Source organism: Hermetia illucens, chromosome 1, assembly GCF_905115235.1.
Source record: "Hermetia illucens chromosome 1, iHerIll2.2.curated.20191125, whole genome shotgun sequence".
NCBI classification, from domain to species: Eukaryota; Metazoa; Arthropoda; class Insecta; order Diptera; family Stratiomyidae; genus Hermetia; species Hermetia illucens.
In genome coordinates this window covers 118,808,585-118,827,619 of record NC_051849.1, presented here as the reverse complement: position 1 = coordinate 118,827,619, position 19,035 = coordinate 118,808,585, and the positions used below count along the sequence as shown (strand labels likewise).

At 38.2% G+C, this 19,035-nt stretch overlaps 1 protein-coding gene across 1 annotated transcript in view; it reads right to left on the bottom strand.

The window, feature by feature from the left end:
• Positions 1 to 15,270, bottom strand: part of LOC119652936 (UPF0047 protein YjbQ) — a 31,648-nt gene extending 16,378 nt beyond the window's left edge. The window contains exon 1 of the mRNA XM_038057329.1: positions 15,111 to 15,270. Coding sequence (XP_037913257.1) covers positions 15,111 to 15,270 — 160 coding nt within the window. The remainder of the gene's footprint in view (positions 1 to 15,110) is intronic.
• Between the last annotated feature and the right edge of the window lie 3,765 nt (positions 15,271 to 19,035).

Genomic DNA, 19,035 nt, shown 5'->3' with positions numbered 1-19,035 from the left:
GCTTTCAACCCCTCGCACTCCCCGAAGGTAAGCCTTGGAAGATGTTCACTTTACCAGGTAATGACATTTGCCGTTGTGTGCACATCGATAATTGCTTCACGATATGTTTTTGAGTGGTGCGATTAATTTTCCAGTGTTATTTACATTGCTATTAGCCATAAGGTCCAATCTTTCACAACAGAGCCGTAATGCCGTTAAACTTTCCACTATTGCGATTCAATCCACTGACTAAGCGATCGTACAAGAAGAGCGCCGCAAACATATGAACACGGAGAGGCAGTACGCGAAACAGCCCGGTTGGCATTGATAATTCGGCAAGGTTATTGCACGGATCAACAACGTGCTCTTTTTTGACGCGCAAGAAAAAGCCCTTAAGTGTAGATTCGAATCGAGTCTTTCAATACGACTGCACAATTGACTACAATTCAAACCTTTAATTCGAGTTGACACAATCGAGGTTTTGTTGTGTGACCATTGCGGTGCATTGTAGTTCACTGAAGAAACGGCATATTGCTGTTTCAGTGGAAAGTTAAAATTGCCATATTGCACATCCCATTTGAGCCATTACATCCATTGCTTCTTGGAGATGCATTAGAATCACAACTTTTTCTCGCTGTCGACTTTAGAGTTCACAGGCCAAATTTGCCATCGAATTGGATCAGGGCGACTGCCTGAAGACGCACAGCATAAATTCGTCCAATGTTTAATAGAGAATATGGAGGACCAACTTGATTGACGTCAAACAATCAATACAGTAATGACAAGAGCAATTATTCAAGATCAGCTGCTGCTACTTCATGGACTTCATGCACTGGTCCGATTGTTTAAAACTGCCTTGGATCGCATGCCACGTGATGAGTACAATAACCGAATTTAACTCTGGAAATTAGCTAACAACATTTTTTGATTCCGTGGTGGTACAAAGTATACGATGTTAGCTAGTAATCAATAAAAAATTCACGTTAGTAACCTCAACCAAAATAAATGTTAACAAACTTTTAGCAGAAGATGCGGAAGCCGAGATGAAAAGTATTCTAAAGGTTCCATGAAAAAAACTCGTCATCGTTTCTGCAGCGATAAAATAGGTTACATATCATAGTGGAAATGATAGTATCAAACCGAATCAATGAGTTTGCTATGGTTTTGTTTGGCGTTGAATGAGTTAGCAGATAACTAAACAAACGTAAATGAATGAAATTCCACCATTTAACCTTACTGTCAAATGCCAATAATTATAAAAATAAAAAAACAAAATCAAGAAGGGCACAACTGGCGTCCGAAATGCGCATTTAAAATTAATAAAATTGAATTTCATCGGTCGAAAATTTGCTGTTACGTTAATGCGTGGAAAAAATCGACAATTTGAAACTGATGATCAATAATTGCTTCCTATTTGCTTGTCAGACAATCGATTTTACGAGCAAAGAAGTTGCGGTTATTAGAGGCAACCTGTGCTTTGGCATCGGCTACAAGGTCTTACAAATCCTCATAAATTGTTTAGTTGCCAATTTTGCACTGAATAGTTAGCCCCGTAGTTTATATGTTACGGTAGAGTATAACTAAAAAGGAAGCACAGTTTCCAGCCCTTATTGCCATTGGGATCCACAACGTGACAATACACATGTACCCAATCCTGGATTGCCTTCCAAGTTGGTAGTACTCGATTTGAACAGAGCCACTTCCAAACCATATTTTAAGGTTTTGGGTAAAACAAAACAATTAGTACTTTCCGAAACCGGTATTAATTATTACATTCGTTGTAAAGGAGAGGAGTGCGGGGTCCAAAAATCGGCAGTTATTTCATGGACCCGGCCCCAGAAACTACTACACAAATATTTGAAAAGAAATATGGCGGTCCATGAGCATGGTATCTAGGCCTCAAAATACTCTCCATACCGATACCTGTTTAAATAAAGTTAATAATAGTTTATTACCATATTTATTACATTATCTTCATATTGACTGGGAACTTTATCCAAGGTTCAACAATTTTTGAAGTAATATAGACTGTACTATAGAGCCTTATAAGACCAATAGGTCAAAGTTGTCATTTTTGCCGAAATTTATTGCATTCTATGACTTTGAATGTCTGTACCATACTAAAGTGAATAGTTTGACGAACAAAATGCTTTATGCATTATTACGAGCATTACAAATGCCCACTTAAATATGCTTATATAAGAACCTTTCATACCAGAAACGCTTAGCTTCCGGTTTCCCGATTTGTTACTAATTGTTCCTTCGTTAAAATGTTCGCTGACATTGCAAAGTGACTGCCTTGCCTTTAATTCTTTTTTGTAATGACAAAGTCTAATGTGACGAAAGTGATATATAATGTAATTTTCGACATGATTTGTTTCAGTTAAATAGAGAAGAATCTATATATGTATATATAAATGGATGCTCCGTTTGAGGTTTTTAAACTCTGACACCGTTCAACCGGCCATTATGAAATACTACTGTGCCAAGAAAATTTTCCTCAGAAATGTTGTCTATATTGGCCCAAACCGAATTCGTCTCCTTCAAAGTAATTTCCTCCAGACACTACACACTTATGCCAACGCCTTTTAGTCTTCGATGCACGCCAGATAGTCACTTCCAGGTATAGCCTTCAAAACACGCGTCGATCCACATTGGATCTCTTCAATCGACTCAAAACAATTTACCCGAAGCGGCCTCTTGAATTTGAGGAACAGCCACAAGTCGCATGGAGATAAATCAGTCGAATATGGTGGCTAAGGAACGCTATTGGTTACTATGTTCGGTGTGCGATGATACATTATCGTGATGCAAAAACCAAGAGTTGTCTCTCCATAAATCTAGCCTCTTTCTGCGAAAAGCATTACGCAGACGACGCATAACTCTCAAATAGTGCCCCTTGTTTTAGGCAAGAAGCAATTCATATTCGTAATTATTATTCGTCCGAATACGAATTCTGTTGGACTAATATTTCCAACTGCAAATATTTTTTTTTTGTAATGTTAGTATTCGCTTGGATAGCGAACATTAGTGCCTTAATGATGTGGTTATGCTGTATCTAAGTATGGAGTCTGCTTAATATCCAATGAGGAAATTAAAAGGCTCTGCAGATGTTGAGAAAAGGTAAGTACATATAAACGCGAAAGATATTTGGAAGATTGAAAACTTGTTTTGTGAAGACAAAGCACTTAAAAGCAAAAACAACATTTTCTTCTTCTTCTGTGCTTTTGTGCCTATATCAGGCATCAGACAGACGAATGTCTGTACCAGACAAAGGCTGCTTCTGCATTACACAAATGTTCAAGTCTGTCTCAGACATAACACTGTCAAAGAGACACTTGCAGCACAGATTGTCGTCTTCAAATCTCCGTATAGTATGAGCCGATGCGATAAGTGCAACACAATATATGTTTAAGTGTCGCCATATATTGACAGAATACGTCATTTCTTTTCCCCCAACCCAATATTTCCACCTCGTCCATCACATATCCTTCAATTATGTGTTTCGCCACGGATAATTTTATATTCTCTCTATTGTGTCTTTTGGCTAGTTTTGCCTGCTTTCCTTTCCCTTTTAAGGTTTTGTGTAAAACAAAACCTTATTAAAATCAGTTTACTGTGTGTTTCTCTGTTTGTCCGTCACACGCAGTTTTCTCGGAGGCTGTAGTAGCGATTGACTCCAAATTTGATGGAAAGGTGGTGACTGTGAACGCTCACGCATACAGTGAGTTACATCCTTTTACGTCGAATTTAAGGGGGGTCCATATATGCAAAAGAGGGGTGTACATTTTTTTTCACCAAATATAGTCATGTGGGGTATCAAATGAAAGGTATCGGTTAGTACTTTCTAAAGTCGGTCTTAGTTTTGACATTTGTTGGAAAGGTGGGGAGTGCGGGGGGTCGAAATTGATAATTTATTTAATGGGGCCGTTCCCAGAAACTACCAAACAAAAACCTCAAAAAAATAAAAAGGCTGCCACTATACCACTATACCTATCCCTTCAAAAAAAATATAATTTTCAGTAATTGGTTGCAGAACTCCCCTTGAGCTCATCCTAGTAGCACGAACAGCAATGTAGGCTACAATATACAGCTTGACCCTACCAAGTTTGGTGGAAATCGAACTATCACGAACAAAGTTATAATAGGTAAAAGTTGTCACTTCTTTGGAAATTCAAGATTTTGAATGCCATTATCACCCAACAGTGAATATTCTCACATAACATATGCGTATATTACGTGTTACGTACTCATGGGAAAAATTCACACTCAAATGTCTTTACAAAAGAAATACACACAACCTTTTATACCTGAAGCGTCTTGCTTCCGTTTTCCCGGCTTGTTTGGCTTGCTGCGGATCCTTCTCTGTAGTTAACCGGCTCTTGAGCGTGTATTCTCTTCTGGAGCCCACTAGCTCGACGTTATATTTAGACAAACTCGTTCTCATATCGTTAAAAAAATTTTTGGAATAGGTGATCCCTACTCTATAAGATTTCCTTTTACTTTTTGCTTGTTCGTATAAGATAGTTTAATTATTTCTTAATATTCTTGATCGTTTTTTCTTTCTTATTTGTTCTATCATCCGGGGGTTGAATTCGTTTTTTGTTGCCGTGTCTCTGATGAGGCGATGTATCATTGAGCGATATGCGCCTTGTGTTGGTATCAGTGGTTCGATGTGCTTATGATAGTCCTTTGTGTCGAGCTATCTTTCCTAAAGGCAACGGTATATATATTACTATATTTTTGAGGAAATTGACAAGAAACCCTCCTTATGTTTATCCTAAGGTTATACAAATATAGCAATATAGATTATGGTATAAAGCATGTTATTCCCAATTGTGATCAAAATCTCACTATCACTAACAAACAGTAGCTCAAAGTTGTCTTTACCGTGTAAATTAACTGCAACCCAAAGTACTAAATTTCAATATCACACTAAAGTGAGTAGTCTGACATGCCTAACGCATATACATTAGGGACTACGTGTAAATGGGATAGTCCTGCACTCAAATATACGTACGGAAGAAACAAACAAAACCTTTTATACCTGAAGCGCCGAGTTTCCGGTTTCCCGACTTATTTCAACTGTAGCGGGAAAATTATCGACAAGAACAGGAAAACAATACTAATTACGAACAGTTCGACTCTGTTTGGGGTAACACACCCTTAAACCATGTAAGAACGACCAGTGTAAGTTGCCCTTGGAATACGCTTGAAGGATTTTGTTACTTTGCCGAGTGCTATGCTCGCCCATATAATTGATACCGATTTATTTTGGTCTTATCAGACCAATAAATAAATTTAAATTCGTGTAATGAAATAAAAATGTTCGTACTTTTTCAAAACAAAAATCTCAATTTTTCGGAGAAACCTTTGGCTTTTCCTTCTTGACGAGAGCTTCCAATCCAACGTATTTCAATGTCCTTTGAACCTTCATCTATTGAGGGGTTGGTTTGAGGCGCAGTAGCTTCTTTAGTCTTTCGCAAGAGATGTGCCAGCTAACGTACTCTAAACAAATAAACATCGCCAATTGCCGAATACTATACTTATACATGCACGTATATAAATTGATCGCACCTATATCCCCGGTTTACTTCGTATACAAAAGCATACATATGATATATACGGTATTGAATATTGCTGGTTTAATGTACAAATATATCTATCTGGATAAGGCACTACACCAAAGCTTCATTAGCATATATGTACATATAAACACATACGTATATCTGTTTTGTGTAATTGATATTGATATATAAATGATTAAACACTTAAAACGAAATGTTTCCCTGCGACCTAGTTGGATTTCTTTCAAAGAGTTATGCCTTATGCTATCCCTTATACCACTGCCAAATTTTGTATTTGTAGCAAACTCAAGCGGGGTTTCCGGCCAAATTTCTAAAATATGGTAATTACTATTATTAACTTTATTTGTGCAGATATCGAAATGGGATATATTTTGAGGCCTAGATTTCGTTTAGGTACATAACTGTGATTTTTTCAAATTTTTCGGTCGGATAGGTTCTGAGAATATTTACACTTTTTGATGGTCATATTTTGAGCCAAGATCAAATATGGGACCAGTTTCAGTAAGTAATAATTGAGCCCTTTCATTTGATACCCGACATGGCCACATTCTATGAAAAAAAATGTTACCTTCCATTCACATTATGGGGAGGCGCTCTTGAACTTAACACAAAATGGCGTCATTTGCTATATGTAAAGGGAACAACAGATCATACGCTCTCATCAATTTTCGTGACAATCGGTCCAGCCTTTTCCGAATAAATCGGGTGTGACAGACAGACAGACATCGACTCGATCCTAGTAAGGGTTTGTTTCACACAAAACCTTAAAAAACCGATGCGAAACATGAGTCTATAAACACGACACCCAATTCAGACCTCAAACGAGAGGATGGCGTACTGTGAACAAATCGAGACCGAAAAACCGCGTACTTCTCAATAGAAAAAGAAGGTGATGTTTTCAGCTTTCATCGATTTCAACGAATTTGTGCATTTTTTCCGGGTCAAACAGTGAATAAAGTATTATTTAGGCGTGATGTGAACTATATACGTGAAGAAAATCTTCAAAACGAAAGGATTTCGCGACTCGTAGTTTTACACCATGTACACTCCTTTACACAATGCTAGTATCCGGGCAATGAATACCACCCAAAAGCTACCATATTCATCTTATTTGGCTTTCCGCTACGAGGAGCGCATTTCCACCTGGTATAAAAAATTATTTCGAGAGGTCAAGTATTGGAATCGATTTGCCTTGAAAGGGACCATGCCGATTTAGATTAATAATCTTGTATTATATTTAAATCTCACTGGTGCCAGAGCGATAAAGATATTACAAAATACGTTTCTTCCCATGATTGCTAAATATAAAAGATATGCATTCGTTGTTTTCCAAAAAACCTTATTAAAATCAGTTCATTCCGTCTGTTTGTCGCTCTTACTTCAGAAACGGTTACACTTATTGACACGAAATTCGGTAGAGAGCTATGAGCCCAACGCATGCAATTAATTACAATGTTTCACGTTAAACTTGAGGAGTTAGGTGGATTTCAAAGGCTTAAAGCGGATACATTTTTACGATTTTATTTATATATCCAATGAAACAGTTTATCATATAAAAAATACATATTTGATAAGTTGCCTCGGCATAGTCAGGATAACTTATGATGGATTCATGTGAAATTAAAAAACCAAAAATTTTCTATTAATTTTAATTTAATTAATAATAATAATTAATTTTCTATTAATAAATTTATTCTATAAATATTCTATTAATAGATATTAATAGAGGATTATAACTCGTGCTTGAATGAGCGAAAAAAAAATTGCATTTTTGACGGAGTCATAAATTAAAAATCCCATGTTTGCACCTTGCATGGTTTTGAATAATTACTTAAAATCGAGAAAAAAAATTCTTGCTTCTAGCAGTAGGAAATATTCTATAGAAGTGTGCAAAATTTGAAGAAGATGGGTTCATAACTTTTTAAGTAATTGTGACTACCAAATTCAGAAATAGTGTCAAGAAAAAAAGCAATTCCCATATATGCAAACGGGAGTTAAAAACTTTATTTATATCCGAATATAATCATGTGAAGTTTTGATTAGTACTTTACGAAGCAGGTCTAAATTTTAATATCGGTTGTAAATGGAAGTAATACGGGGGCTAGAAAAAGGACATATATTTCGAAGAACCATTCTCATCCCCATACACAAATGGCAAATGTAAAAAAAATAAGGTTTATGCGTGCATATGGCAATTAGGCTTCTAAATGCTCTCCGCCACGCTAATAATAGAAGCATTTCACGGAAAATGGGAAAAAGAGATATTTTTTTAGATTGATCTAATCAAAACAAATTTATTCTTAACGAAATGTACATTAGTTAAATTTAACTGGTTTCTGAATATTATTTCGAAAAAAGAAGAGAAAATATTTTTTCACAATGACAAGTTGTTGTTTAGTTGTGAGCAAGTTGTACGGTTTTTTGCATCATATTGCCAACATTGTTTCCGGCCATTTTGTTTAACATTTTCAGGCAAGCAGCGAATTTCATCTAAAACTCATATGGACTGCATGCTTTAAGGGGGTCATCCCGTGTGTCGGATTTGCGGAATCGAGTTTAGTTTTTTTTTATTCATTGAAGAAGCCGTAAAAAACGCCAAAATTCAAAGAAAAAAAGTTTAACAAGGCACCAAAAATTTAGTTTTTAATATTTTTTAATAATCCTAGTTTGATGGATTTATAAATTGCTCTGTATTTCAATAACGAACTATGTGATCGGGCTGGAAAAATTACTATGCACGCTCAATATATTAATCATCTTTCTCCAGGTCTTCACAAAAAAAATTCTAAAAAAAGCCAAAAAAAACCCGCCTTCACACGGGATGACCCTCTTAAAGCAAATTATATCAATGGAGACTATGCATCAAAGTATTAAAACAGTTAAAACTATAGCCATAATGGATGAAACAAAGAAGTTGATACAAGCCGGCCGTCTCCTAACAGGAGGGACACAATCTGAATGAAAGATAAAGAAATAGGTAAATGTATTCGTGTTAAGAGAGAGACACACATGATGATGACCATTGAAGCACATGCCTCTGACTATTCCGACATAAAAGTGGAGAAGAGTAAATTCTTTGAACTGACACCCTTCCTGACTGCAGCTAGAAACACTTAAGCTTCCTTCAACACTGTCAGTTTCTACTGCTGAGTTTCTGAAACTTAGATATTGCGAAAAATGCATGACAAGTGACTGCGAAGCATGCTTCGACGTATTGAATATTTTTCCATTGAAAGGATTAGACAAAACACTTAAGACAGATTGGAAGGAATGGCAAACTGTCGACGCTAGATGCCATATAATAAACATGACGGTACCTTACAAGACTTCAGTACAGAGATAATAAACCAGACCCCTAAATCCAAATACCATACATTTGCAAAAAATGCACAGTCGAAATTTCTTAAACAAAAAAATTCTTTAAGTACAAATTCGAAATTTGTGATTTAAGTTGATTTTACAGAAAAAATGATTTGAAAATGTGTGACAATAATTAGTTTTCAATTTAAGAAAATGACTGAAAACGTTTGTTATATAAGTATAAACATGTCGAATACCGAGAGCTCGTTGCTTCAGGTAAACGTGTTGTGTTGATCTTATGTAAGCAACTCTCTATGCACGTTTTCCATTTGTACGTATATATGTAGCTAAGAATACAAAATATTCCGCAATATTTTTCTAAACTCTAGGATATGCATATGTACATACTTACCAAATAAATACCGTTTTCATCCTAAATAAACAAACATTGTCTATTACCGCATTGGTGGTCAAAAGGTAGTATAGATCCCAGGGCTAAACGTGGATTGGTACCCACGATGGAGCATAAAACCTGGGAAATGCCTGCTGAACCAACACCAACAGCTCTACTACCAAACCCTATCTCCACCTCCACGTGGTGACCGCTGGGAGCTCTTTCTTAACGAAAAGCTGCAGACGGAGAAGGATGAAGGCGAGTCTCCCGCGCCTAAAAACGGGACAAATTGTATCATCATCCAGGTTGGGGGTTGAATAGGGTTGACAACCCTACACGGAAAACACGTTATTACGAAGCTACAACAGGAGCCTCGGACTGATAACACAACGACGAACCCGGCAACGTAAATGGAATAACGATTTGCGCATTTCGTACAGAGATGGAGCTGTCAAGCAGCTAGTCAATACCCCGTCCAATGTAACAGCGTTGGACAGGGACCGGTTTCCTGGAGAAGAGTCGCTACACCATATATTATAGCGGCCACCCAGTAAACCATGTGCTCGGAGTATGTTTCTTAGTCAACCAAGAAATGAAACCTGCTGCTATCGGCATTTAAAATACAACCGAACGGCTATGCACTCTGCGCTTGCGAGGCAAATTTAGAAATAAATGTAAGCCTCATTAATGTTCACGCCCCTACAGCGGATTATTCAATTAGCATTGTCACACGAAATAGTTGTTCTTTATATTTTTTCAAACTACAAGAAATACGTACATATTGCAGACATGTTCACCCTAAACAAACAAACATTGCATATTGCCGAAAACTATATTTATACATGCACGTATATAAATTGATTGCACACATATGTCCGATTTACGTCGTGCATAAAAGTAGTACCGCGTGTCCAATGTACAAATATATTTACCTGAATTAAGCATTACCCCAAAGCTTCATTTCATTTTTTATTTTTATTTTTTTGTTTATGGGTTTATTTATAGTTAAATCATCATTTAAATTAAAACATGATTAATACGTGTTGTTTAAGTAAAACTCTTAATTGCTGAACCAGTTTGTGCACACCTCTTTGCGATGATCACTGCACGCAGATTTCCCGCATTTTTGACTTTCCTATTGTGATTTCTGGGACGAATGTGGCATCTGGACTGTTTTTGCAACTTCGCAGGGAAGTTCTGCGTTTTTGCTTCTTCTAGTGGCCATTTCTTCGCGAGATACTGCGTAATATCTTCAGTGAGTTTACGTGGCAAGTTCTTGCTGAGACGTCGTTCAACATGAGGTCTGAAAAGTTCCTGAGCTAGACTTTTCAAAAAATTCTCCCTTGTAATTTTTTCCAGGATTCGCAAGCTTGTACAGGATTAACGAACTTATGCCTGCCTGATCAAAAATACCGTACAACATGGGAAGAAGTCAGCGCCTACTATATCGTGAAACACTATATGCATGGACCATTTTGTCGAAGGTATCTACACCGCCTTTGGTAAAATTGTAAAAGTCAGTTATCTCTGGCTTCTTGGCGACCTCATTTATGTCTTTCTGGTCATGCATTGTAGAGATTAAAATAACAGATTTATTATTCTTCGGAGTGAAAGAGGCAATGGTAGTCTTCCCAGCAAAAGCGAACTGAGATGACAGGACTGGTTTATTTGTATTTGGAAGAAAAGAAAGTGGAATTTCTCAGACCAAATTTCTTCTGCCAAGGGAACCGAAGTGAACCAGTTGTCACAAGCTATGTTCCAGTTGCTTCCACGCACAGTTGGGTTTGAAGGTAGACTATCCGTTGTGCTGCAATTCTCTTTACTAATGTATGCAATGTATGTGTCCGGATAGCTGAGTGGTTAGAGCACAACGCTGTCATACGGAAGGTCGCTTTTCAAATCTCATTGGCAATGGAATTTGTATCGTGATTTTATGTCGGATATTAGTCGAGTCAGCTGCGAATGAGTATCTGAGTCAAATCAGGGTAATAATCTTGGGCGAGTGCAATCTCACCAAAAATAAAGTGCTCTAACAAACTTCAAGGCCCTGATCCAACATGCATTGTTGCGCCATCGATTATTATTATTATTAATGTATGACATGGTATCAATTATGTAGACCGTTCTAATGTCGCACATTGTTAGAGGCTATATACACCCTGAAAGGACATTTCTCTCGAAAACCAAGAAGTTGTTCGTCAGTCGTCAAATACATGTGAGGGGTGTAGTTTTCGCGGCACTTATCAATAAAAACACACCACAAGGCGCGGATGGGTGTAAACTTGTCAGATTTGTCACGTATATTTCTGTCATCAAATCTCAAACAATCAAAAATTCGAATCGCATTTCGCCCATAACAAGTCTATATTCAGAGGATAGTGACCACATTTCTTCAGTGGTCAGATGACCATCTTTCCTCATTCCAGCTAAGTACAATATTCCAAATAGAGCTTTTATTTCAATTTCATCTGTTTCATGAACGAATCGTTGGCCAGAATCCTTTGCAGCCCGAATACTTATTTCAACGTTTATGTCCTGAACAATTAATTCAATTATGGTTTGGTCAATAAGCAAGCTTAGAAAACTGAGTTTGGATGAAACATTCAAAATCTTCTTGGCTTTTGGTATTTTTACAAGGTTGCGAGCTTGTGTTCTGGACCGTTCAGGTGGTAATAGTGACCACTTACGGTCATTCTTACCTTTCACAATATTCGAAGTATATTCCGTTTCATCCTCATCATCAGAAGACTCCCCTTCAATTTCCTCTGAAGCTTAACTATCTGTCATCACTATATCCTCTTCATCACTTGACGAATGTTCATCAGAGGGTTCATTTTCATCATCATCAAAACAACGTCTCACATAATCCGTGAATTCCGGGTCATCTACATTGATAGAACACATTCTAAACAAAAGAAATCAGGCAAAGGTCACAGGACTGGGCCGTGGCGCACGCAAGTTAAGGTTATAAACAAACTACAGCTGATCTGATAAAAGATACCCAAACAAGAGCACAAATTTTACCCGCATGGGGTGACGCATCACCCCAGTTACCAACGGAAGGTTAAGGGGGTTTCTGGCTAAATTTCTAAAATATGGTAATATACTATTATTAACTCTATTTGTGCAGATATCGGAACGGGATGTATTTTAAGGCCTAGATTTCGGTTGGATAGGTTCTGAGAACGAGACTTGTTACACTTTCTGATGGTCATATTTTGAGCCCTCACTCGCCCACCCGAGATCAAATATGTGACCAGTTTCGAGAAGTACTGATTGAGTCCTTTCATTTGAAACCCCACATGGTCACATTCTTATTCACTCACACGTATGGAGAGACCCCTTAAACTTAACACAAAATGGCGCGACTTGCTGTATGTAAAGAGAACAACAAACCGCACACTTTCACAGTGCGAGAATCAGCTCGGCCGTTTCCGAATAAATCCGATGTGAAAGACAGACAGACATCGATTCGATTCTAATAAGGTTTTGTTTCACATAAAACCTTAACCAAGGATTTGCCCCTTAAGTTGCAACATTTTAAATATGCCAAATTATTGTCTAAAGCACTTGCAACAATATTGAATATAGTTTACATTTTCGCGACAGCATACAGGTCGTTAGCAGAACTAAGCAATAAACTACCTTTTCTTTATGGTTGAAAGACAAATGGTACATCCATTTGCGGAATTCACAAGTGTGCTCATATATTTCCTGCAGCAAATCTACCTTTTATGCATTTCACTAGGCGGAAAAAGATGCAAAAAATTCACACTAATGCTTTACATTCACTCTTACCAAAATATCACTTTTATTCTAGCTTAACTAGTAACTGTTTTAATTTTACATCACTGTAATATCGAAACTAGGAGATTTATCGATAAATTTTAAATACAGATGTGTAGTTGCATATTCAACAAAAAAGTTTCGAATAAGGGGAATCTCAAAAATCGTTGTTTATGGCATACAAGGCCGATGTAGGTAGATTGCCGAATTCCAGCTCACAGCTTATTTGCTAGTCTCCTTCAGTGTCAAAAAGCTTTCGCTTGTCGCGCGCTTCAAAGGTATTTTTTGTTTTACGGGTTTTTTTTTCGTGTTTGGGTATTATAACACCAAACTTTTTGTGTCATTTTGGAATCCTGAGTACAACTATTGTTGAGTCTATTCTAAAATGGATCGTCGTACAACAATGGAGCGGCGTGAACTGGCAATTCGCCGCTTTAAAAAAGGACAGTGTCCATAAAAGGGCTGAAAGTGTCAATTTAAATGCCTCTACAGGTCAGCACATAACTGGGCGTTTTGCACACAAAAAATTGTTGAAGAAATAAGGGCAGAAAATCGCCAAATAAATTTTTTAGCGAGCCAGACGAGCTTTGAAGCTATCTACTCGAAGTTGGCTAATGAGGGTCATGATGAACCGGTCGTGCAATTCTGAAACAATTCGACCTGTGCTGCGCTACCATAATTCAAACGGCCGAGTAGCTCGAAAGAAACCTTGTGCTTTTTACAACAAGAACCAAAAACCGATTTGTCTTTGCCAAGAAGCAAATAAATAACGATTCTGCGTCTTAAAATGCCGTAATTTTTCCGAACGAGTCAAAGTTTAGTATTTTTGGCTCCTATAGAACGTTTTATGATTGGTGTAAAGCAAATACCAAAGCTGAACAAAGAGCCTCAAAACTGTAAAACAAGGAAAGTGTCAGCTTATGGTTTGGGTCTGAATATCTGCAGCAAGAACTGGTAGCCTACTTTTTATTGAGGGAACAATGAACTACATGCATTACCTCGATGTGCTAAAAAATTACTGCAAAGTGCCAGAAAATTGGGGAACAGGAAGATTTCAGCTTCTACCATGATAATCATCCGAAGCACAAGCCCGGAAATGTGCAATCTTGGCTGATTTGGAACTGCTCGCAGGCAATGTCACCACCGGCACAGTCTCCTGATATAAACTAAATCAAGAAATTTTGGACAAGTTTGGAAAACAACAAAAGGAAGTGTAATATTTCGAATAAGGAAGACCTCAAGGCTTGCTGGCAACACGGCAAAAGATGACTCCTAACTTTAGACAAAAGCTGGTAAATTCAACGTCAAATAGGCTGTCGGCCGCTATTAAAGCGGAAGGATATCAATCGAAATAATAATTATTAGTACATGTTGTATTTAATAATAATTTTAAACTGTATCAGAGAAGCTGGGTACTTTTTTCGTTTTCACGTTTTCTTTCTCTTACCCAGTTGATTTGGAAAATATAATAGAAATTTCCTAATTAAACAACAACCTCCCTTCTTGAAAATGGCATTAAAACTTTTCTGATATTGTAGATAGTTTTGAACTTGCACTGTATCAAATAAGCTAGGAGCCAATGTATTTACAGTTTAAAGATATGTATGACATTGGACAAATATTGCATGAGAAATCTCATCTGATATTAACAGGGTTAGACGTTGTTGCTTGGTTTTCATCGATTTCCGCAATGAGACATCAACCGAATCTCAAAACGTGGAAAAACTGAACGTACTATCTGTAGGATCATTGACACCTGACTTCTACGGAAAGTGACACCCTATGACAATTTACCACCACTGCATATACCTCATACCAGCCACACTTCGCTTTTCATACCTAGTGCGGATATGTATTGCAAGCATGCATATCATAGAGCCTTGCTGTTATTCTATTCATTCTATTCTTCCTCAAGTTGTCATGTGTCAAGAAGGGCTTGCTCCATTTCCTATATTCATTTCATAGGATTTCCCCATTTTGATTAAATACGAGAATTGATTTTCCGCTCCCTAGTGCTTAATACTTTGCCTGAAATTTTAAGATGCTTATGGATCGATTCTTACTTTGAACATGACACAGTCCAACCGAAAATTGGCCAAGTTCAGGCATTTGTCGCAGTATCTCCTCGGTAACCAAGTGCACACCCCGGTGCTGTGGCCGCAAGTTAATTTTACGCTGGAACCAAGCAGACCCAATCTGTATTCCACGATTAGAGGATGCCATTGTTTCTGCTGACGCTGCTGAACTGTTGCTGGCTGCCGCCGCCACTTCAGTTTCATAAATGCCGCCCGTCTTGAAAGCTTTCCGAGTTTCCTCAGCCAACTCTGCTGGTTTACTATGTTTTCGTGGGTTTGTCGAGCCAAATTCCTAGCTCGCTGCGCTATGTTATACCAACGCAATTTTAATTGAAAACAAGAATCCCGGGTCCGAAAATCCAATGCAGAAATTTCAGAATTCTGACAGTTCCTGGACGAATTTTACCATCTTCCAATTGGCGGTACACGTCGTCTTGTGGTAACGAGATCACTGTCCACACAATCCAACGATACACGCTATGGCAATGCCTCAGTCGTCCCGCGTAGAACACTCCGTACATATATTACACTGCCGGCCCGACCTCACACACCACTTCCAAAAAACCGCACAAAAGAACAGCTGCACTCCGACTCAATAAGCTCGCCCGATCCAAATTATTTGACGTTCCAATGACAGGTTTCCCGATCCCAGTCGCAATTTTCGGCACACTTACAAATCAAATCTGTTCTTTCGTGGTTGTTTCGCAGTGAGGCAACGCACTTAATTAAGTTTAATAAAAACGTAGGACCTATCGTCAACAAGCATCACGGCAAACGCATCGATTCTTTCAATTTGTCCCCGAAAAGTTCTCAAACGTGGAATTCACCCCCAACGACTTCAAACAGCATCGTCGCGCCGATGTCTTGTCAATGCTGCCCCAACAAACTTCCGCACACGCACTCATTCAAAACTCTTTACTACACTCCCACGGGGTGAGCAGCGAGTAATCGTTCCCGTTTTACACGAAATTCAAATGTTGCCCTTCAATATTCAGCACTGATAGTTTTTTCTCCAGTTCTAATCTCACTGCCGTTTAATTTAATTCCGAACTCGTTTAGTTCTTCATTTGAACTTTCGTGTTACCTCGTACCATTGCCCATCTGACACTTGGTCGATCGGATTCCACGGTTGCCGGAAAGACCTGTAAACGCCAATCTGTTGTCCGTCGACCTCCACCAGGCGAAATTAATTGTACAACGCGATATTAGGTCAACACGCGGATCACAGTAACTCCAACGTGAACGTCACCTCGATGGAATTCAACTCTCCTAGAGCAATCCTGTTCGCTTCCTCACCGCAGTATACCACCTGCAGTAAACTATACGTGATCATCTCTATTCATTTTTTGCTTCACACCTCCAATCTGCTCGACGCCCGCATTATTCGCACTCAGTCTCTTATTCTGCGATCCCTTCCGTCACGACACTTCAACCATTTTTCGCTAGTTCTCCAGTAATTCCATTCAACTATGTACACGAAAATAAGTGAAAATTCACCTGACCGAGCCCAATTCTCCCGTCACCACACATACGTTCACCAAATATTCCCTTTCAAGTACAGTTACTGACACTACCGTGAACTGCATTATCCATCGGCTAGTCAGAAATTGAGCAAACACTTTTGAGAACGGAATGGTTCTCGACTTCAATGTGTGCAACATCAGCTAATCCCATTATTTTAGCAAATTTTCGGAAAATTGTGTTGTCGGGGGTGATTTTGAAGATTTAGTCTCGATTCTCTTAACTGTTTCGAATAATCACATAGCTGCGACTAATTGTCTACGGCTTTTTCATCTTAATTTTTCTTTTAGTTTTTTAACTAACAATCTGCTAATTTCTTCGGGTAACGTATCATTTGCGATCTTCGGGCAACTAATACAGACATTATTTGGTTTTTGGGACGTGCACACGCTCCTCGATATTGGAGTCGAGAAGCTTCTCGCCTTCTGCAGCTAGATTCAGAACTTCCGCGGAACACTGTGGTCGTTCGCATCTTTCTTGCGGCACTCTACTTAACCCAGAATTAAATCGATGCTAACGCCTTTCTCAGCCTTGGGAAGAGTTTTCTATAAGCAACATGCAGTCCACGAGGTACTCCCTAAAGATGAGCTGAAGATCAAATTTGCCTTTAATAATAACTTGTTCAACCAAATGGTGAGGAAACAGGTGAGGTTGGCCACTGATTGTTCAAAAATGAATTTCCTTTCTTCACTCCTTCTACTAGCTATCAGTAGTGGATTAAGGGGGTCATCCCGTGTGTCGGGTTGGAGAAATCGATTTTTTTGCATGAACTGTATCTATATATAGTGGAGAATATGTGGGCAAAGGGATTTTCCGATATTCCGAGTCGTTTAGAAATTACAGTGTTAAACAGGTAAGGAGTTTGCAGCCGCGGCTAGAGTACTCGATGAGATAGAGCATCCAATATTTTTTTACGTGTTAGTTTTTTACCTGAGCCTTATAAATTCGAACGCAGATATAAATATAATATAAAAAGATGGAAAACCAATCAATTGTCTAAACTTATTTACTGTTTGGAATAAAAAGGATAATCTAGTCTAGAGTGAGCACTGAAAGGCTTTCAAGCTATACTCAGTTATATTTTGTTGTAATGTTGTATAAGTATTGTGCTGTTTGTGTGTTCAGTGATTTTTTTAAATGGACGACGTATGAAGGGAGATCGCTTTATCGTTCAACGTCATGCTCGCACTAAAAAACGAGTATTTCATGGGAATCGATACTTATCAGAGAAGAAAAAGGACTTCGCATCAATATCAGCAAAGAAACTTTTAACAAGCATGAACATGGATGTTCCAATTGCGACAAGTTTTGTGTATTGTATATTGGATTTTGCTGGAGTTTTTTCCGGTATTTCTGCAAATAATAAAATATACGTAGTAGTGAAAAAGGAATGCGTAGGACATGTCGAGAAAAGAATGATAACGCGGCATAGAAATGCAAATAAGAATCACAGAAGCATTGGTGGAAAAGGGGTTGGGAAACTTACTGACAAGGTTATTAACGACCTCACTACATTTTTGGGCTAGCTATTCGTCGACACGCAAATTCGAAAGAAGGAATGAAGCAAGAAACTTTCTTCCATAAATGTTCTATAGACGAAAATCCTCAGTATCAAAATTGTCCAGCAGGCGAGGACAGTTGATGCAAATGGCGCGAAGCGGAAGCTAAAGGTGAACTGATTAGTTTCCACCATGGGAAGGCACCTTTGACTGAAGAAGTTCAAACAGTCATCAAACCAATCTACGAAGATTTGCCACGAGATGATCTCTTGAACAGATGTTTAGGAGCAGAGACCCAGAATAACAATGAGTCGTTAAATGCATTGATCTGGACTTCCGCTCCTAAACACTTTCATTCTGGGGCCGAGGGCCATTTTTCTGGCTGTAATTATTTTCAATGAAGGATTTAATGGCATTCTCAAAATCCTAGTGACAATGGGATGTCAAGTTGATCACATATGTCAGGTTTATGTCGTCCGCCGTAGTGAAGCGCGAATTTGGCGGTCCGAACGACGATCGACTGACCTCGCTAAAAGAGCCAGAATTGAAACCAGAGAGCAACAATCGACCTTACAAGACTTTTTTGAAGAAACGAAGGGTGCTCTCTATCGACCAGGTATAGCAGATTAATGGTGAGTTAAAATTTTACTGTTGATAATCACATTTAAAATTTCAAATGCGCTTTTCTCGAAACTGCATCTTGAAAATCAGTTGCCACCATAGCTCAAAATCTATCCAACCAAATTCTTTGAAATTTTCACGACTTCTTTAATACATATTTCTACGATCCGCAAACTAGGATAATTGCAATCGGACGGATCGTTTTTTTTATTCAAAAAAAAAAGCCGTAAAAAAACACCAAAATCCAAAAAATTAAGTTTAGAAGCCCACCA